The sequence below is a fragment of the Eptatretus burgeri genome, chromosome 5 (assembly GCF_056783735.1).
Source record: "Eptatretus burgeri isolate ZD-2024b chromosome 5, Ebu_testis_v1, whole genome shotgun sequence".
NCBI lineage: Eukaryota > Metazoa > Chordata > Myxini > Myxiniformes > Myxinidae > Eptatretus > Eptatretus burgeri.
In genome coordinates this window covers 100,228,783-100,250,804 of record NC_140965.1, presented here as the reverse complement: position 1 = coordinate 100,250,804, position 22,022 = coordinate 100,228,783, and the positions used below count along the sequence as shown (strand labels likewise).

At 42.6% G+C, this 22,022-nt stretch overlaps 1 protein-coding gene across 5 annotated transcripts in view; it reads right to left on the bottom strand.

Annotated features, from left to right (window-relative positions):
• Nucleotides 1–4,922: 4,922 nt before the first annotated feature.
• RASGEF1B (RasGEF domain family member 1B) overlaps nt 4,923–22,022 on the bottom strand; it is a 38,185-nt gene continuing 21,085 nt past the window's right edge. For 4 of the 5 annotated variants that reach the window (XM_085883161.1, XM_085883159.1, XM_085883158.1 and 1 more), the window contains exons 8-14: nt 21,098–21,200; nt 19,481–19,560; nt 17,116–17,211; nt 13,012–13,107; nt 11,714–11,837; nt 8,007–8,079; nt 4,923–6,458 (exon numbers count right to left, since the gene is read on the bottom strand). In XM_085883161.1, the coding sequence (XP_085739287.1) occupies nt 6,434–6,458; nt 8,007–8,079; nt 11,714–11,837; nt 13,012–13,107; nt 17,116–17,211; nt 19,481–19,560; nt 21,098–21,200 (597 nt within the window). In that variant the 3' untranslated portion in view covers nt 4,923–6,433. The remainder of the gene's footprint in view (nt 6,459–8,006; nt 8,080–11,713; nt 11,838–13,011; nt 13,108–17,115; nt 17,212–19,480; nt 19,561–21,097; nt 21,201–22,022) is intronic. The other variant, XM_085883160.1, reaches the window with a different exon arrangement.

The window sequence follows — 22,022 nt, the reverse complement described above, 5'->3', positions numbered from 1 at the left end:
AGTAACAGTATCAATGCTGCAACGGCCCCTGCCGGGAAACCCCAGCCACTCTTCCACGTGGGTTCATACTTGACGAGTAACAGTATCAACGTTGCAAAAAGGTCGTCGTGAAAGAGTTACAACGTTTGTGGAAGCCGTGAAACCGGAACCGTGAGATCTTGCCTTGGCACGTCAGGGTGCGAGAAGGCAGCTGGTTGGTGGAGGATCGTGATGGGCCGAGGGGTCATGCAGATGGGATGGTTGTTAGATGGCTTGTTAGATGTAATAACCAAACTAAAATAAATCGCAACGCACGCCTTTGATTCTCCCACGAGACAAAAGGAAGGGGATCTGACTACACACATATTGAACGACATAACTGACTTTTGGGACATCTGTATGTTGAATGCACATGGTTTCCAGATCCGTAACAATATATTATATATATATATATATATATATATATATATATATATATATATATATACATACATACATACATATACATATATATACATATATATACATATATATATATACATATTCGAGTGGGATATGCTTACACATTGTAAGCAATAATGCACCATGCTTCCCCATTGTCTTGGGTCGTTCACCCGCATTTGATTTTTCATTGATTTATATTTTCATTAACGGACCTATAATTAACTGCTTTCCAATGGTTCTGTGATTTTTTTTTTTCTGGTGGATAGGCTTCGGTGTCCATCGGCACAAAAAATTACTATTCTTCCCCATTGTCTCGGATCGCTCATTTATTTTTTAATTTATTTATTTTCTGTTTTTTTTTTTTCATTTACTTATATTTGCATTTACGGATGCTTTCTGACGATTCTGTGAATTTTTCCAGTGTAACGGCTTCGATGCCCATCAGTACGCAAAATTTCAGCTTTATATTGTTGCGGAAATGGGCCCTTAGTGGGTTATTAAATATAGGATTAGCCCAGATCCCCCCCTAAATGCATGTTCAGCCAGGTTGTTTGGTAAAATCGGACGTTGTGTGTCGGGAGGTGTATCAGGCTGTCCACTGTTCATACAGTGGTGGTGTACCGAGGGGCCCTTCTTCTCCCCCCCCCCCCACTTGACCTCTGACCTTGTCTAATAAAAGCTGTCTCGAGAGAAGGTAGCGACGCAAACCACAAATTTCTACGATGATTCTGTACCAAACCATCAAAAATCGAATGTTTGACCTCACTGTGACCTTGACCTTTGAGCGATTTTGACCAAAATCGAAGCACGAGCCATCACCCTCCTGAATCATGTGGTGTATTTTGACATTGGTAGCTTCTTCTGTTCTCGAGTTATAACTTTTTTTTGGATGTTTGACCTCACTGTGACCTTGACCTTTGACCTATTTTGACCAAAATCTAATCAGAGCTAACCATCACCCTCCTGAATCACATGGTGTAGGAGTGAACGTAGGAGTGAATTTGACATTGGTAGCTTCTTCTGTTCTCGAGTGCAGTGCCTACAAACAAACACACAAACAGATGATGGAAGTCATCACTATACTTACGAAATCTTTAGATTTTGTAAGTGTTAAATGTGTGTTATTGGAGATTATCAACAAGATGTTATCAAAGGTTGAAGGTTGTGGAACTGAAAGGTATATTCACAAATTAAGAGGAACAATTTGTCCTGGTGTTGGCTTAATGGTTAGGGTGGTGGGCTTGGGATCCAAGGATCTTGAGTTCAAATCCCACTCAACTGTTGAATTAATACCAGGTGGGATTGCCTCTGCCTGTCATCCTGCTGAAGTCGGCAAAATGAGTGCCAGCTTGCTGGTATCCTGTGTTGGAGTGGTGACCCATCCAGGATTGTGCCCAATAGCCAAGGAGACCGCTGAGGCAGCACCAACGCTCTGCACAGAGTATGATCCCAATGGATGGATGGAAAAACTCGTGACCAATGAGTCTATGACCAAAGAAATCGCATGACAACTGTAAAAGCACAGAGCTTGTAAAGCAATGAGAATGTGACGTTTCAGGGGTTAACCTTACGTTGGAACTAAAAGGAGTTAACGTTAACCCGTTGTCTATTTTGCTCTGACGATGGGTTAATGCCCGAAACGCAGCTTCTCATCGCCTCTCACGGCGGTTAGCACACCTTGATCAACGTCCTGTTCATTACATCCTTTTTCTACCTGCTCACAGACCCAGATCGACCTTCACCAATAAGATGATTCTACATTATACAAAGCCTACACGCTGGAGGGCGATATAGAATCATGAGTGGGAAACTATTCAAGACTGGAAAAGGTGTTGTGTTGATCTCAACCTATGCAGGCTATAGACTATAGACAATCAACAAATGGACAGCACACACCAAAGGGCTGATTCGAGAGAGCATCCCTGCCTTAATGATTATACGGCTTTCTGATTTTCTTGGAAGACTTTGCATTATAAGGATGGTAAGGCTGGCATGATAGTCTAGAGTCTAGACTATAGAGCCTGTATGCTCACTCACCTCTAAGCTGTCTAGCCTGGGTTCAAATCCCAACCCAGCTATAAACTACCATCCTGGTATTTCACAGACAGGGTGACTCATTGATGTGCGTGCCGTCCCTCGGATGGACGTTGAACTGGGCGCTCCATACACTACTATTAACTGGTGGATATTTAAAGATTCCACTTTGTCTTTCACGAAGAGTAGGTGAGCTATTACCGGCCCCATGAAGAAATTACAGGTTCCTTCCCTCACACCCACTGGGAAGGCATAGGCAAATCACCCAGTGTCATCCTTTCCTTGAGGCTGCTTTGGTAGCACTGAACCTGCATTCGGGTCGAACTTCAGAAAGAAAGAGCGAATGAAACATATCGAGAGACAGTGCAGGTAGCGCAGCCTTTAGCCAGGGACCAGGACACAGCGGGGTTCCGGCACAGACACCTGCTCTTTTTGAAATGTACCCTGGCAAATTTGAGGCCACAAGCTGCAACAACACTTGTTCTACCCTGGCTATAAAACTTGTAGAAAGAACCTCAGTGTCAATCTTGTATTTACTAAGCAGGTTTATCAATGAATCCTGATTTTAAATACACCATCAAGATGTATCTTTCTCGAAGTAAAGCATGGAGCATTTCCAATGAGGTTGAACCTGAAAAACCACCACCAATTTGGCACATACACTGTAAAAGAAAGAAAGCAATGATCAATTAAAAACGAGAGCAGTGAATGTTGTTTGAGGGAAACGCCTCACCCTACAGCATAAGCCTATTCCATGGGATTATGTTTCCCGACGTGAAGTGGTAGTGCAGTTGCCTCTGAGCTGTCTCGTCTGGGTTCGATTCCTGACCTGGCTACAAACGGTCGGATTAGTGCTTTGCAGGCATGGGGTTGTATCAAGGAGTACACCATCTCTCGGGGGGGGGTGTTAAAGTCAAAGCCTATTTAACTTGAGAGTTCATAGAACACCTTACCAGTGCAGTCTTGAGAAAAAAAAAAGGACAAGGTGGGGTCTGCGAGCAGCAAATTTGATGGGTCCAAATGATTTAAATGCCGAAATAATTTGGGTAAGTATAGCTAAACAAAAGCTTTTTGATAATGCCAACATGGCCATTTGTGTTCTGCAGTGTTCAAGGATATAATTAAATTTAAACTAGGACGGAACTCGGTAGAGCACACACCTCCCCAAGGCTGAACAGTTTACGTTTTATATCCCACTGAGAGGCCAGATCTGGATTCAGACCTGAACCAAAAATCAAATGAGCTTGTTCTTGTCATCCAACCTCACCAACTCATCCACAACCTTTTGAGATATCCTGCTCACAGTCCAACACAGGGGTGAAAATATAACCTCTGTCCATCCTCGGAGGTGGAGGTTAAAAAAAATGATTTCAAAGGTTGTAGAAAAGCATTTTCAGAAGTTTACCACCATTTATTCAGCGTCTTTTGCACCACCTAATTGAACATGTTACATTAGTTATTCGTGCGTGTTGTTTGCGACCTTTATCCTGAAAAACAGCTCGTTTTTCTGTTTGGAAAGATGTTTAGTTTTGTATGATTGCCAGGCAAGTAGACAGAGTAAAAAAAAACATAATCTCATCCTCTACTCTGGCTCTGAATTCGTCCCAACCACATGTGTGCAAAGTACTGCTAAACTGCAGGTTTGTTTTCCGATTCATGTTTCCATTTGTGTTCGAAATAAAACATTCAACTCAAGGTAAGTAGTTCCTCAATCATAAACTGACGCTTGTGGACAGATAGACTGACAGACAAAACGAACCCCGCTTTTCGCTTGACACGCAAGCAAGTAACAAGTCCATTGAAAACAGCGGTGTGTTCCTTTAGCAATCATCTTGTGAACTGCTCGCCAAGTGGCTTAAGCACTCAAGCAAGCGCTCCAATGAAGCGGTTGACAAGGAACGGCTGGCTTGGCAAGCGATAGCAAGTTGATTGGAGATGGAACGCATCCCAGGTGTCAAGTCTGTTCAAATTCGTTGGTGGACGTTAAATATCCCACGGCGCCTTTCGCAAACAGTTGGCGTGTGATCGTCGGCTCCCTGAAACAAATTACAAACTCCTGGTTGCAGTACTTCCTATCAACAAATGTGTGGTTAGTGTCGGCAGGAACTCCCACATTTGTAAACGAATTTGGTCACCCAGTTGGTCAAATAACGTACGTGAATGGCCGTCCTCGGCTAGGAAGTGGAACCACTATTAAGTTTCCCGACGTATCGGGTGCAATTATAACCAAGCCCAGTTTACGTAATTATAATCAACGTGATTGATGGAATATCATGGTTATGTTCACTCCTACTCTAGTTTGGAAGGGTTCAACCAAAACAATGAGTGTATGTGGTAAAATAAAATTTAAGCGTTCAATACGAGGTCCGACGGGGGCGTCAAAACCTCGACCCCTGTCGGCTGCCATGAACACCAAATGTTGGACAAGATGTTTTAAAAATGAAATAAAGCTGTACGACAAGACATGTGGAGACAGAGATGTGTTTATTTCTGGACGCCGTTGTGTCGTGCTGTTTGGGGACAAAGCACCTGCCACGGCTTGCCGTCAATGCTGACATGGCTCGTTAAAAGAAAATCGACTCCCGATGATGTTATGACGTGCCTGCTCTGTTTGTTTCATTTCAATTTCGTACAGAGCAAAAACAATTATGCCGTTGCTAAGAGACAGTATTCCAAGCAATCTGAAGGTAACACTGTGCAAACATGAACTGGAAGAAAGCAAAGAGAAGTGATGACAGGGTGTAGATTGTGGGTAAACTTCCAAGATGCAACGACCCCCAAAGGGGGAGTGCGCACACACTCACGTAGAGTGCAGAGTGATGGATTTGTATAAAAGCTTATTTGGCTTCGGTTTTCAAACCATCAGGTGCGCACAACGAGTACGCACGACCACTTGCGCACGAGCGAACGGCTTCGAAATGAAAAAGCTGTTCTTTGAAAAAGAGACGCGTAACAAAGGGGGCAATTGTATCAAGAATATTTGTGTACAAAACGTGTCGTCATCCACGCACCTTGGAACCAGCCACAGTCACCGTGTGCAACCAGGACCAACACAACAGACAGGCGATCGCGCTCCCGCACAGGAACCAAATTGGATGTACAGACCGTGGCAGATGGGAGGTATAACCCTCATTCGCATTGTGTATTTCCAGCATGACCTAAATGTATTAAATATATGTTCCAAACATGATTCTGCACCACACCGTCCCTGGATTGTCTGACCTCACCATCGGGAAAGGGATATATTCGAGTTTCTGCTCCAAAGAGATTAGTGTGTTGTCGCGTTGGAGCAAATAAGCTGGGACTTGAATTTCAACTGGACAGCAGATCAGTAGACAGACAAGATGTTAAAACACCATATGAACACAGTAACCGTTAATATTACTCTGACCAATGTACCTCCCGCTTATTACCTTGAGCTTTGTTCATTTGCATCAATTCCCTGTTGAATTTTAATAACCTTTTTGTCCCCTGTGTTTCAGAGGTAGTCTTATCTACAGTAAGGAGGGTACAATGAAAGGCGGCGAATATGTAGCTGATCATCAGCCAAGCAGGAAGGGCATGCTGTTGTTGAAATACATGAGATGCATCTTGTGGGTACCATTTTCTAATGCACCAGTTGATGCAATGTCTCTTTTTCAGCTTTTCAGCAAAGTGGAATGGTGGAGATGATTGCCTGGGGTGCCATTATCGAATGCACCAGTTGAGAGAACATCTCGTTTTCAGCTTTTTAACATGGTCCACAGATGGGCTCAAAGCTTCACTCACTGAGATGGACTCTTTGCCAAAAAAATAAGGCAGGGTTATGTCCGGATGAACGTCAGGCATTGTTCAAGCCGAGGTCTTTTACCGCCTGCGGAAAAGTATGCCTGACATTGGACCTCCAGAACCATCACTCCAGGATGGTTTCCTCCGTGATGGTTTCCTCCACTGTAGTCAGAAACAGCAAAGGTGAGGATTGAAGGAAAAATATCCTTCAGGTTCGTGGCAACAGTCTCGACCTACAAAGGAGAAATCGTCATTCGGTTAATTTTCAAAGTGCCTTGATTAACTTTTGAAAGAGATCAACATTAGGTACAGTGAGTTGGAGGTGGAGTTCAGGGAGAAGGTTTGGCGTGTAAAGTCAGCCATTTGAGATGGGTGGAGAGGATGTGCTGGTAACTGGAGAGGTAAGCTTTCTGCCTCAACCTGGAATGTGGGAGGGTCTTCATGCTGTGAAAAATTTAAGGATTGAAGAAGGCAGACTAACAAGAAAAAGATGAAGGAATATGTGTGAGAAAGTAGTTCAGGTGGCGGTGAAAGACTCCATTTGGATTTGTAGGTGGTTTATGGTGGCAGGTCAAGCAGTGTATATTGTGAGGGTGGTTGTTTGATGTTTCCCGCCCAAACATTTGTTTCTGATGTCATGGATTCTCGGAGCGAAAGATGTATGAAAATGTATATGTGGTGTTGCTTTTGTTGTATTTATTTTTGTTTGTCTGTTTTGTGTTCTCGGTGGCCAAAAGTGGTGGTACATGTGTACGCACATGTCGTTGCTACGTGTGGATTCATGTATGCCTCTGCTGACCCACCGAGACGGACATTATTGAGGTTGAAGGGCCAAAAGGGGATGATGCTTGCAATTTCAATTGAAGAGCAAGTCAGCGAGGCACACTTGTGGCGCAGGCGTGTTTTGAACGTGTGTGTGTGTGTGTGTGTGTGTGTGTGTGTGTGTGTGTGTGTGTGTGTGTGTGTGTGTGTGTGTGTGTGTGTGTGTGTGTGTGTGTGTGTGTGTTCAGTTGTGGTTATAACAGTGGTAGAACTAGAGGGGGAGCACTCGGTGGAGTGTAAAACCTCCACCGCCAATACTGCTAGGTCACTCAAGTGAACCTGATATCCTATTCATTCAATTTGACGTCAACAGTGCTCACAGAGTTATAGTTTGCAACTTTCCCTTTTACTTTTAACTTTTACAAACTCAATTCATTCGTCATAACTAGATTCCTTGAGACAGAAATTGATTTTATGTGGGTATATCCACCTGAAGTTCCAAAATCAGCTGCAATTATAATTTTGGCATGTTTTTTTGTTGGAAATCACTGATAACATGTGGAAATGCAAAAAAAAAATATCGAAATTTTGTTGAAAAAAAAGTTGGAAAAAAAATTTTTTTCTCTAAATTTTTTTTTTGGGGGGGGGGTTGGAAATCACTTAAAACATGTAGAAATGCAAAAAAATTAATTCAAATATTTTTTCAAAATGGCCACCATAGCGGCCATATTGGATTTTTGGACCAAGTCCAAAATCTATTGGCATGATCCTTGGACCAGACCTAATCCCCCCCACCAAGTTTCGTCGAAATCCGTCGAGGATTTTTCCCGTAATACTGTTCACAAACAAACAAACAAACAGAAAGGGGTGAAAACAGTAACCTCCGATCTTCGATGGCGGAGGTTAATAAACTCACAGCAGTAAAAAAATATTCTGCCTTCTGATAAAATTCATCCATGCAGTTAATGTGTTAACCTCAGTGAGATCATTTTCTCATCAATTTTTCCCTTCATTCATACCTGAGCATTTTCCAACGGTCCTTGTCCATGTGATTGTCTGGTCCTTCATTCTCATAAGAGGTGAAGTACAGGGCTGAGGAAGAAATTACATTCTTGTGAGTGATTATGAGGGTCATTATCCCAGCTTCTATTCCCATCTTCCAGAGGCAATCTCCATGGCTGTGACATCTAAGACATAAAGCTCATTCTAAGCACTGACTCACTCACTGACTGATATTAAAGTTTGTACCTTCCTGGTAATGTAGAAAGCTGAAGTTTTGCATGCCAATGGACATCGAAACCATTACACCGGGATAAATCACAGAACCATTGGAAAGCATCCGTAAATGAAAATATAAATAAAAGAAAAAAAAAAAGAAAAATCAAATGCAGGTTAGCGACCCGAGACAATGGGGAAGCACGGTTTGTTATTTCTTACAATGTGTAGGCATAACCCGCAAGTTATGTGTGTGTGTGTGTGTATATATATATATATATATATATATATATATATATATATATATATATATATATATATATATATATATATATATATATATATATATATATATATATATATCTTCTTCTTCTTCTTCTTTCGGCTACTCCCGTTAGGGGTCGCCACAGCGGATCATCCGTATGATCCGCATAGTGATTTGGCACATGTTTTACGCCGGATGCCCTTCCTGACACAACCCTGGTCGCCTCTTACGACACAGGGATATGGTACACCTATTTTAACCGGGGTATACACTGGCCCAGTATACTGGTACTCATTTCGCCGACCTCGGAAGGATGACAGGCTGAGTCAACCCCCTGGTGTATTAATTCAGTGGCCCAACGGGGCTTGAACTCAGGACCTTTTGGATCCCAAGCCGCTGCCCTAACCACTGCGCCAACACACCAGGCTATATATATATATATATATATATATATATATATATATATATATATATATATATATATATATATATATATATATATATATATATATATATATATATATATATAGTATTTTTTTTTAAAGAAGAAGGCACTTCAAACCAAAAGTAAATATACCATCAGAGATGGGGAATCCCCTGCCATTGAATGAAAAAGGTCATACATATTCCAGATAATGAAGGAGGTGAATTGGAAACAAGACACCATTTGGTCATCATCTCGAAAAAGTTCCCCAGGGGTGAGGAACGCAGTAACCAAAAATAATTGAAATCAGATAAGCGGTTTTCCATTTATTACAAAAAACATTTTTTTTAAGATGGCCACCCCAGTCGGCCATCTTGGATCCGGCCACGCCCAAAATCAATAGGGTTCTTCCTTTTCAGGTGGTACATGTGTGACCCAGATTTCAAATCGATATGGCAAAAAAACATTTTTTTCAAGATGGCCGCCCCAGTCGGCCATCTTGGATCTGGCCATGCCCAAAATCAATAGAGTTCTTCCTTTTCAGGTGGTACATGTGTGACCCAAATTTCAAATCCATATGGCAAACAGCTTATGAGTTATCGCACTCACAGCTATAAATGTTGACGCCCAGCCAGCCAGCCAGCCGGACGGATAGCCGGACAGACGACCCGGGTGATAACAATATCCCCCTTCCGCCATGTGGCGGAGGATAAAAAACTAGTTTGATTCCGATAATTTAAGCAAAAAAGCGAGAACAGACCCGGTCTCAGGAAACGTTTCACCGGCTTCACAGCCGGCTTCATCCGGCACAATCAACCCCGAGCCTCGGCACGTGTCCGGTTTATATTCCGACATGACCGCTCATTTCCGGTCACATGCTAGTGCTCAAGGTCAAATGGAGGAGTGCTTTTTATAATTTTTTTTTCTGCAAGAGCAAAAATAAATGTCAAATCACATCACTGAAGGGGTGCTCTGCTTTTTTTTTTGTTTTTACTTACACATGATCTGGTGTTGTAATTCACACCTCTGATGCAAATGGTAAAAACTGGATGGTGCAAATGACTGGATCAGGTGAGCAACAAACAACACTCAATCCCAAACACCTTATCCACATTGTGCACAACACCAAACGAGAACCCCAACACTCACACAACCAACACCTCATCATGCCCAATCCGGACATGAAACCAGCCATGTTCGTGCTCCAGAAACACAAACACAAAAACAAGCGCACCACTTGCTCACCCACACACATACAGCACCAGATCACGTGTAAGTAAAAACAAAAAAGAGCAAAGCACCCTTTCAATAATGTGATTTGACATTTATTTTACTTTTGCAAAATAAAATTTTAAAAAGCACTCCTCCATTTGACCTCGAGCACCAGCACGTGACCGGAAATGAGTGGTCGTATCAAAATAAAAACCGGACACCTACTGAGGCTCGGGGTCTATTGGGCCTGATTAAGCCGGCTGTGAGGGTCTGCTCTCGCTTTTTTGCTAAAATTAGTGGAGTCGATCTAGTTTTTACTTTTGTTTGGAAGCGTTATCTTCTTTAAAAATGTGTAATCCCAATTGCCCCAATCTTATACATATATATATATATATATATATATATATATATATATATATATATATATATATATATATATATATACACATATATACATATATACATATACATACACACGACTCTCACAAATCATGCTCACTCGCAAGTTATTCGGTTACTCCTCACACTGAGTCTCACCTCCTTACAGAAAGAGATACAAGCGCTGTTATAAAAGGGCCAACAGGAAGTACAGTGTTATGGAGCATGCAGTCCTTCTGAAATGTCATTAAGACCATTCGGCTGTTCTACTCACTTATAGATATATAAAAGACCCAATGGCGATTTGTGCTCGAGTTTGCTTTTGGGTTAGCACCATGACCAAAAGAAAACCTTTCCTACACCTTCCAAGGTAAATATAATTAGGAAATAATCCTGACACAAGTATAAAAACCGGCATGCTGGTGTCTCGCAGGCAAGATGAGGAGGCATCAATGTGTGTACCGTTCCTCGGATGAACCTTGAACTGGGTGTCATGTCTGCCAGAATTAGTTGGTGGACATTAAAGATCACGCGAGTCCTTCACGTAGAATAGACGAGCCATCAGCAGCACCCTGGTCAAATTCCAAATTGGTGCTCTAACCTACAGGGGGCACTGCATCAGCGGCACAGCAAGGCCCCAAAAAAATGATGCTACCCACAGCGATGTGTTGCATACAAAAGAAGAGGAAGAATGAAGACATGTGGGAAACAAAATTTGGGAAAAGTACAAGGATGACGAGTCAAACTTATTTTTACCCGATGTTTTTCACTCATGTTTTTTATTGGGTTGTGGTTCATAAATGTACTTTTTGGGGTCATGATTGATATGTATGGATAGTGTCCTGTCTCAGTTAATCTTTTTTCCATGCAAATAGTAAGTAGTTCCACTGTTACCGAGTAGTTTTGCGATCCTGGCACACTCAATCTGTGTCATTGACAAGTGATGCTCAATCAACTGAATCCTTACATATCACACGAAGAACCTTCTCTTCGCGAAGAAGTTGAAAAATTTACAAAATATCAAAATTAAAATACCATCTATAACTATCGACTGAGCTTTTACATTGGCCGTTCAGGATTCCGACCCGAAACAAACATTGTTACCGTGCACAGATCATGGACTCGACGATATGCATAGATTGTACTCCAACAGATTGTTTGTCCGAGACCCCTCCAGTTGTGAGCTAACAGCCAAGTTTCGGAAGCCGTAACAAGGCAAATGATAAACATACCATCCTCTGATAAGACCTGTGTGCTGAGCAAATAGGAGATGATGCGGCGATCCCGTGGGAATGGACATTCCACATCTTTCCAGCTCACAAATTCGCCCACTTGCCTCGCAAGGTCCCAAAATTTCTGCAAACACAAAAGACTGGATGTAAATAATTAAATGAGTCGATGTGAATTATTGTAAACGCCAATAATAATATAAAATATAAATAAATAATTTTAGCGTCCATTTGTCTTGCACAATATTTTATGAATGATAAGCTTGCTTTGTGCCATTTGCGTGCGCATCGATCGGCCACCTCTCCCCTTCTGGCTCAGCATATTTCGGTCAGCGTCCCTTGTTGTCCTACCAGTTTGTCGGTACCCCACGTACACCTCGGTCTCTCCACTCCATTTGTGGCTGCATTGGCCTCCCGCCAACTGTCATATACCTCTTCCACAAGCCTTGACCCATCTATGAAAGAAATATGAGCAACCACATCTTCTCCAGCCCGTAAAATGCACATCGATCAGGATTCAATGCTGAATCTCCTCTGATGGCTCCATTATTAACTAATGGCTATGCTGCTGATGTACTGTAATGCTCCGGTAGATTGGAGTGGGAATGTTCATCCAGGAGTGCGTGCGAGCACGATGCCCCTCCTGTTTTCTGAGAAGTGGAAGGGAGTTTTTCATGCACACAAACAGGTTCAAGCAGAGGAAATAGCCGGCTAATCACCAGGCTGACGGTTTATATTCCGGCTGGGAATCAAACCTGTAATAGACAGGTGAAAGGTGCCCCCTACCTCTCGGCTAATCCTGTCAGTCCCACCAGATGGAATGAAGAATAACAATACAGACTCGGTGGTGTAATCGTGAGGGTGTTCGCTCTGACTGAGAGGTTCATATTATTTACACAAAAATACTTCAACACCCCCCTCCCCCCCCCCCACTCCTCCTTCCCCAAGCATCACTCTCTCTCTCTCTCTCTTCCTTCTTCTTTGTTGCCATTTCCCAATCTTTTCTCCCATTTGCCACTCCTTCCATTCCTTTTCTTTTCTTGATGTTACCCCCCCCCCCCCCACGACTCTTTTCACTGCATCCCACTTTTCCCTCATGCATAAGTAATTACGTTTTATGGAATTTTCAACTTGACACAATTCATGCAATTGTTCGTCAATATCACATTATGTTGACATGGCAGTGGGTTGGGCTGGGAGTAGGGGGGTGGTGGGGGAGTTGGGGGGGCAAGGGGGGGGAGAAGGAAGGACACAACATACAAAATGCGAGATGTGCAAACAATGCGGACATTCAAATTCACCTCAAAATTCACGTGACCGTTGGCGAGGCGACTGGAGCAAACCTCGTTGAGGAAGTAAATGTCCTTCACAAAGAGGCTGAAGAATGGAATGACGATCTGCAGAGGAAGCAAGGAATCATGGCAGGTTGTCAAAGAGATGACAAAAGAAGGGACAAGAGGAAGGTGAAAGGTCAGTTGGAGGTGAGGGTATGTAGACGGAACGCAAACATTGCACGAGGGTCACCCCGGTGGTCGGCCGACAGAACGGGCGATCGCCGGGTCGCCTGATGGACGGTGTGCTCTTCCGAGGTTTTATTTGTGATTTCGGTCTCGCAGAGTTTGTCCAATAAATCCATACGCTGCCACGTTGGAAACCAGACTTGGCCATTAATCAGAAGGCAGTGCGGGATTTTAATCCCTTCGCTTTTCTCTTTCCACTGCCATTAAAACATGGCAAGTTGCCTGCAAATCGTGAACAGCTTTCTGCTCAGATAATGCTGTGGATTTAATGGGCGAGCATCTATCTATCCACTGGCTTTGTGAGGAACAAGAAACATGCTGGACGTACTGTTGATGGTAATATCATAATGTGAGGTTAAAAAAAAAAAAACAGAGAAAAGAATCCATTTGACGAAGATCAAAATAACCTAATTATGTCTAAACCCAATGGGTATGTCGTGTCACGGTTTCTGAATTCATAAACAGCATCTACCTCGTAACAAGGTGCCTTTACAAACAGCGTTTAAAATGAGGGACAATCCATGCTATTCGCCTTGACGTGGCTGGCACAATGGCCTCGAAGTATGCACTCTCACCTCTGAGCCATCAAGGTTCGAATCGCAGGCCGGGCGAGCCATCGCCGTGTGTGCCGTCCCTCGGATGGATGTTAAACTGGGTGTCCCGACTGCCAACATCACTTGGTGCATGTTAAAATCCCACAGTGTCCATTTGCAAAGAGTAGGCAAGCCATCGCCAGCACCCTGAACAAATTCCAATATTCCTGCCATAACCTACAGAGGGCAATGGATCAGCGACACAGCCACGACCCCGCCAATGATGCTCTCCCACAGCCTTGTGCTCCATACGATGAAAGAAGAAGAACAGACAGCCTTGACAAACAAGCCAGAGAGAAATGTCAGAGACACTCGCTGAAAAACACAAGGCCAGCTAATGGATCGAAGCCGTGGCTGTGAGATTGTGTGAAGGCCGTGCCCTTCAGCTTTCCGTCTCTCATTCGTCCTCGGTGTCTTCTCCCATTGCTAATCGTAATAAGCCACCCACCTTGCCTTTGTGAACAGTTCATCCTCTTTTTTCCCAGCACATATAGCATACAATTTTGTGCTTGCTCAACATTATAACAACTTATCTCAGTGGGAGACTCCAAAAGACGAACATTAAAAAAAAAAAACCAATGGTTCATCGTGTCCTTTGTGAAATGGCAGTCCGAGCAAGCTGTAAGTGACGTTACACACAACATGAACACACACGAGATGGTGTATTAAACCGTGGCTCCACATTACCACATATTGACTACTCGTGACGTTTCAAAAACACGTAATTCCACATTTACAATGATTACCCAATACCTGTTTTGTTCAATTCAAATCAAACCCAAGTTTATAGGATACAAGGTCAAAGGACCATGCACCTATTACGGAGGCAGGAGGATTGAAACAGAAAGGAAAGGGGGTAGGATCGTTGAGATAAGGAAGGGTTTGGTAATTTCCCATTGTATCAGTACACTATTATGCAGCATTGTCAAGTTATAATATGATCCTCAATGTTCAAAAGCAAATTACGGAGAGGCCACGAGTCAGCTGCACCCCCTGCTTGGACTGCACCAGAATGGCAGTTTTGGAAACATTGCGGAGACTGGACTCCACAGATGAACAGATTATTGACCAGACAGTTCAAAGGTGAGCATGCTACCAAAATAGCGACATCGCGCTCCTTAAGCCGACGACACCGCGTCTTCCACTGCCATCCCCATTCTAAGTCCTTTAAGCCGTTTCACTCATTAATTCAGTCTGCTGGCTACATCATTATCGAGGCATGGCTATGCCGTTGCTGCAATTCCCTTAAATGAAGAAATAAGAATTGTTTCTATGGCCAGGATACAACACACACTGGCCTACTCTGCCTAACTTATGAGATACGATGGGTGAGGACGACGTACACGATCTGACCAAATGCCATTTGATCCTCCGTTCCAGATGTGAGACTCTCTCACATGTACCCTAATATGCATCACGTTTGCAGCACCGTGAATAATTGTTGAGCATTATCATTGCTCAGTTTTAGAGAATGGCAGAAAATCCCACCTGTATTCCAACAAAACCTGGCAACAGATGTTCGAGTAAAGGCCCAAAGTGTGATTATGGCATGGCGATGCCCTGCAAGATATCTTAATAATAACAGGCTTTTCCGTGAATCCGTCTGTCTGTCTGTAACATTCCATTCCAACCCATTGGTTGGACAGTTCGCCTGACGCCATCCACAACTTCGATTTGGAAAAATATAATACGGTTACTATGTTGGTGTCTCCTGCTATGCGAAGTTAAATTTGTATTCAGATTTTGTATTCACGATCGCCATGCCCTCCCTATAAGTTTTCCCTTCATTGTAAAATGACCAAAGCGACAGTTAAAATGATTTTGAGCCGATAGGCCGTTGTATGCAGCCTTACAGGATGGTGGAGAGGTAGTGCAAGTCATGGGCCTTGTGAAAAATCGACCTCAGCGATTGAGGCAGCGGTCTGTGAACTTATACGCCGCCCAAATAACTTTGTGGCATTCTCTCAAATAGAGCTTAAAACGACGTCATTATAAAAGATCTTTCTCTGAGGTCATTATTTACTTTTTCACAATTTGTTTGCAGGACAATATACGCATCAGAAAGAAAATAATTGGTTTCTGGTCGTTTATTGTCACATGTGTTGGCTTAGCCTGGTGGCTTGTCACATGACTTGGTGTTGGCTTAGCAGTTTGGGTGGTGGCTTGGGATCCCAGGGTCCTGAGTTCAAACTCCATTGGCCGCTGAATTAACACCAGGGGGTTGACTCAGCCTGTCATCCTCCCAAGGTCGGTAAAATGAGTACCAGTGTAACAGCCAAAAAGGCTGCACACGAAGGCAAGGGGTATCAATGGATTGATTAAATCTGGTATTGGTGTGATGCAGGCATGATGGGCCGAATTGCCTCATCCTGCGCCTTAATTCGTTGAAAATCTTTGTAAATCCCTGTCTTTTCCGCATATCTCATGAGATTGTGAGTTGGACAGGCAACCATGGTGGGTGGGTGGAGAGGGGGCTTGAAGTGTGGATGGGATTGACATCTTATGGTTGGGAGGGGGAGGGTGAGGACTTGAACTTGTGGTTGGGGCAGGGGGAAGGAAAGATGGGACAGAGTTGGGAGGGAGGTTTAGGCATTGGTGGGGGGGGGGTCAAAGGCTTGGAGTTGGGAGGGGTTGGATGCCTTATAGTTGGGAGGGAGAGGGTGAGTTATTGGAGTTGGGAGGTGAAGATTGAGGACTTTGGTTTGTAAGGGGGCAGGGAGGGGGGGTGGAGTGGAGGACTTGAAGTCACATTTTACATAACGTGGGATTTCCACTGTCGGTCCCTGCTAGTTAAAATAAATCGTCAAACACCAAAGCTTATTACGAATTGTCAATAAAATTTGGTTGCATGACATTTGATAACATAGCATGTATGAAAGCCAACAATTTCCAGGAAAATAATGGAATTTTCCCACCTTACTCCTCTTTTGTATTCCCAATCCCATTCACTTTCCCTTCCTTTTCTCATTTTATTTTTCTCAATTTTCCATCACCCTTTCCTATATATTAGTCAGATGATTCCTAATTGGCCAAACCATTCATTGTTTACCCATGTATGCAGATCTCTGCATGTAAGTCTTGCAAAGGGCAAACAGGTTTGTTCAGTTTGTAACCTCGGCAGCATGCCATGAACTGTACGCTTTGACATAGAGAATACGTAGAAACTCGTATGTGGCCTCTAAACATTGAAATGAATTGTGTGCTTCGGTAGAGGCGAAGGCCATTGAACACAGACAGGTAAAAAGATGGAAGGAGGAAATATTGCTATTCCCACAGCATGTGTGCTCCTTACTTTCTCATGTGTGCTGCGCCCATTTCGACAACGCTGGGCCGCACCACGCAATGCTGTGCGATAATTGCAGAAGTTACTTGATGGGTCCATATAGTTCTTGATTTGAAGAAAGACAAAAATGGCGGGGAAAAGAAAACATGGAAAACGTGGAAGAAAGCATTTGAATCAGCTGACGTCAAACATTCCCATTCCCAGTTTCTTGCACTATTCATATGTTCACGTTTAACGATATTATACGTGGAATTATCCTTGAGTTACCAGTGGTCGATCATATTGGAGAAGGTGTGCAATTATATAAATTAATGCCATTATATCTCAAATAAACAGCCTTACGGGATGGTGGAGAGGTAGTGCAATTGTCCTTGGGAGAGTCTGTTCGATTCTTGGCCCGACTTTAAAATAATGCACTGGTTCTTCGCAGAGAGGGCATTGCATCAACGACTACGCCATCGGATGGACATTATGCTGGGGGCCTGTCTAACAGGAATGATTACTGGTGGAAATTAAAGATCCTACAGTGTCTTTCAATAAGGAGTAGGACCGTTATTGTCATTGGCCTGGTTGAACACCAAATTTTTGCCCCAACCAGCTCTGGCACAGAGAGGAGATGGGCACTGCCCGGTCGGATTGGCCACAGAAACACCATGGTGCCCCAATTACCCTTAAGATTATGGGTTGGAGATCAGATAAGAGACATTTCAACAACTGGTTTGCACAATGCACACAGATGCTGATTGAACAACGAACTCATTTATATGATAAAAACTTTTTATATTGTTTGTTGTCTCCACCACCGAAGGTTAAGGAGGTCATGTGTCTGTTTGTTTGTCTGTTTGTGTACACGATAACTCAAAAAAGTTGTGGACGGATCTGGATGAAATTTTGTGGACAGGTTCAATGTGTGACAAGGATGGTGATTAGATTTTGGTGAAGATCGTAATCCGGATCTGGATACAAGAATTTTATATTTTTAAAAGTGATTCTTCTCCATTGAGAGAGAGGACCAAAAACGATGTAGTACTGTATAGCATGATGTTTCAAAAATGTATTGGGCCCGATATGTTCTCGTGGATCAGACATCATGCGGCGGAGGTGTGTGCACTCCACCGAGTGCCCTTATATTTTAATATAAAATGGACATATTTTTGTTACAAGCATTCCAATCATCGGGAATTGAACAGTGAAAGGACAAACCTTTGTTAATAAAAATGACCTGAAGTGATTACACGATTGGATTGGTATCTTTTATTTGAGAGCTGGTAGAACAGCCTCGAGGTATGTGCATTCACCTCTGACCTGTCTAACCTGGGTTTGAATCTGACCCAGCTATAAACTGTCATCCTGGTGTTTCAAATGCGGGTGTTGCATCAGCGTGTGTGTGCCATCCATCGGATGGATGTTAAGCTGGAGGACCAATGAGCAGCCTTGGTCATTGGTGGACTATAAATATCACATGGTGTCCTTCCTGAAGGGTCGGCAAGTTATCGCCGGCACCCTGATCAACACAAGTCCCTGCACCCTCAGTCAAACGTCAGGCGTGGCCAGCCGGTTTGTGAAAGACGTGGGCAAAAAACGATCTTCGGTCGACCCCGCAAGAAGAGGGGAATAATTGGGACCATTGAGGTATCAGTTTGGTGGTCTGGTTGCTGTATCGGCTTCAGTCAGGTCGGGTCTCAACATTTCTCTCATGACAATGTAATTACGAGTTCAAATTCTCAAGTGCTGTGTATAACCTCTCCAGTGTCTCAATGTATTTATCTATCTTTCAGGTAATATTTCCACAATATAAGGACCAAGGAGGGGCCTGCACTGAGCAAGCATCTTTTTGGGCCTCGGATTGTCAGAAAAAAAATCAGTTACATGTCATTAACAATAATTAGCTAATGAGGTTGATTTTAACAGTACAAAAGACAGTGCAATTATTATTTGATCCAAGCTGACATAACCCCCCCCCACCCCCCACATCTAACCTTTACATTTCTCGACTTATTCTCAACCCACAGTGGTTTAAAACCCAAGCCCCTCCCGACCCCCGACCCCCAAATCACCTTGTATGTGTACAACATAGATAGTGCGATTGACCAGCTTTAGCTTGTAGATTCTTTGACAAGTAGATCTGTGCAATGCTTGAGATAAATATAACATGGTGTTAAGATTTATTCATTATTATTATTTTTATTATTATTATTATTAATTGTTGGTTGTTGATGAGTGATAATGATCTCTGGTGATCACAAAAAAAAAAAATCTTAAACAGGTGAAGTTTTGTGATTCGTAGGCATCCTAATTCACACGCATCTCACGCGCCTTCCCGCCACACGTGAACTTTGCCTGAAGGAGCAAAAATAAATTGAATAACACTCACCTCCAGGATGTCAAACTTGGCCGTTTTCACCTTCGTCCAGGTTTTTTTTAGCCTTGACACGGGGATCATACTCAGCCCAGCTGGAAAGTACAATGATGAACAGTTACAAATAATTAAATAAAAGATCCCCAAACGTGCACCACCCTGGAGGTTCACATCCATTTTGCATGAGGTCAATAGGTATTGGAATAGGCAGGTATTATACACCTTTGCGAGAGCAACAGGGGTGCAATATCAACATCGAGACAGAATGAACAAGGCAGAGCCGATCCAGCGGTATTTATCTGGGTGACCCCTTTCACACAGCAAGCCCACTGAGTGAGACTGCCCTTTGGGAATAAAAACATATCTATTAGCATATTATGTATTATAAATTAAAAACTTAAAACTCAATTTCTTCATGCACAATACTGCATTGGTGTGATGTCATTTACAAACACCTCAGAAGGGGCGATGTAGATTACAGTAGATCAAAGTGCAGACAACCACATCCTGTCCAGGTTCCTCCTGATGACTCCATCTTTGTTTCTTACTTCTTCGGGTTCCTTCTTGGTCTTCCGTTTGAATATGTACTCTCAGGATTGGGTGCAGCTAACTTGGGTATATAATCTACATTCGGGCTGGCAATATGGTCGAGAGGTATGGACACTCACTTCTAAGCCGCCTAGCCTGAGTTTGAATCTCGGCCCAGGTATAAACTGTCATCCTGGTGTCTCGCAGGCAGAGTCATTCATCAATATGTGTTCCGTCCCTCGGGTGGACGTAAAACTGGGCTTCCTGTCTGCCGGCACTAGTTGGTGGACGTGAAAGATTCCACGGTGTCCTCTGTGAAGAGTCGGTGAGCTATCGCCAGCACCATGAACAAATTTCTGCCCTAACCTACAGGGGGCACTGCATCAGTGGCACAGCCATACTTCCAGCAATGTTGCAATCAGTAGCCACAGGTTGGATATGAAAGAAATAAACGAATGCACATTCAAGGCAAAAAAAAAATCAAAATTATGCTTGTTGATGTTAGTAAAGATGGTGAAATCTCCTCCTCCTCTTCCCTTTACAAGGTAAAATAAAATTGAATAAAAATTGTAAAATATTGTTGGTTAAATTATGGTTAAAAAGTTGTGGTTAAATCAGACAACCTTGTCAAACTGTGCCTAAGGCCACCTGCGCATGCCAGTTGAGCCTGTTGGCCTTACAGCACACCTGAGACATGGCCTGAGAAAAATACTGGAAATGCTACCTTGAAACACAATTTGGTGTGGCTGCAGATGCTGCACAGAATCTGAACTTTTCATTTGTTATATTTATATTTGACATGTTTGTTCCAATTTAATTACTGAAAATGAGCATTTGACACTGCTGGAACGTACCCCTGGTATATAGATTACAGTGTATTTGAGAATGAGTGATCTCTATTAAAGCATATCTCCATACGGACTCACACACTCACTGACGCACAGACTTCGAGGTGAAATGGAGGTAAATAATAATCAATAACGAAATTGAATACAATCTTATAGTTAAAAACTGCTCTAAAATAGAACCTGATGACACCATTCTTAGAATAGGAATGTTTACGGTAGATACGGTGCTGCGTATGCTCGATAAAGTGGTGCTTACATATAATTGCCATGAATGAGTTGAAGTTTCCCATGGAAAAGCACATTCTGGCCACTTCGATGAAAAACTCAATCACCTTTGCTCGCTGTTTCTTTTTCAAGGGCTGTAGACAGGGAGATAATGAAATGAGGATGGTGTGTTACCCGACTTGGAAAGAATTAACGTTGAGAAACTCGAGAGTCCAACATGTTGTCATGCTTACTTAGTCCAGGGCTATCAAATGTGGAGAGTAATGAAAACATTCTTAAATGTAAATTTGAGACACAAATTAATGCCTGGGTTTGTAAGTTGTGTTATAAGTAGGTTTGTCCGACGCCCATCCTACAAAAGGCACATTTCTGTTTGCATTGTTAAATGTGTAATATATACATATGTATATATGTTTATATATATATATATATATATATATATATATATATATATATATATATATATATATATATATATATATATATATATGATAAATAGAGCTTGTGTGGTTGTAGCTATGTTGCCAAAGGCAATATTCACTTGTTGATTGGTCGTGACACTGACCAATTGGGTATGCCTGATTTCCCTAAAATCGTCAATTGGTCACGACAATGACCAATTGGGTATGCCCTTTTTCCCTTCACTTGTTGATTGGACATAGCACTGACCAATTGGGTATGTCTGTTTTTCCCTTCACCCGTCAATTGGACGTGGCTCTGGCCAATTTGGTGTGCCTGTTTTTCCCAGCATCATTCTTCATGTATAATTAAATGCGTTTTATGAAGAAATGTTTAATGAACATGGTTTTCTTTCCATTGGCATCACTCAAGTGTCAGCAGAATATAATCACAATAGACATCACAAGAGTGTGTTGCAAGCTTCGAATACGATCGTAATGAAGTATGATATGTTGTGATCAATTAAATTTATTTCAAAAATGACATTGGATTTTCAA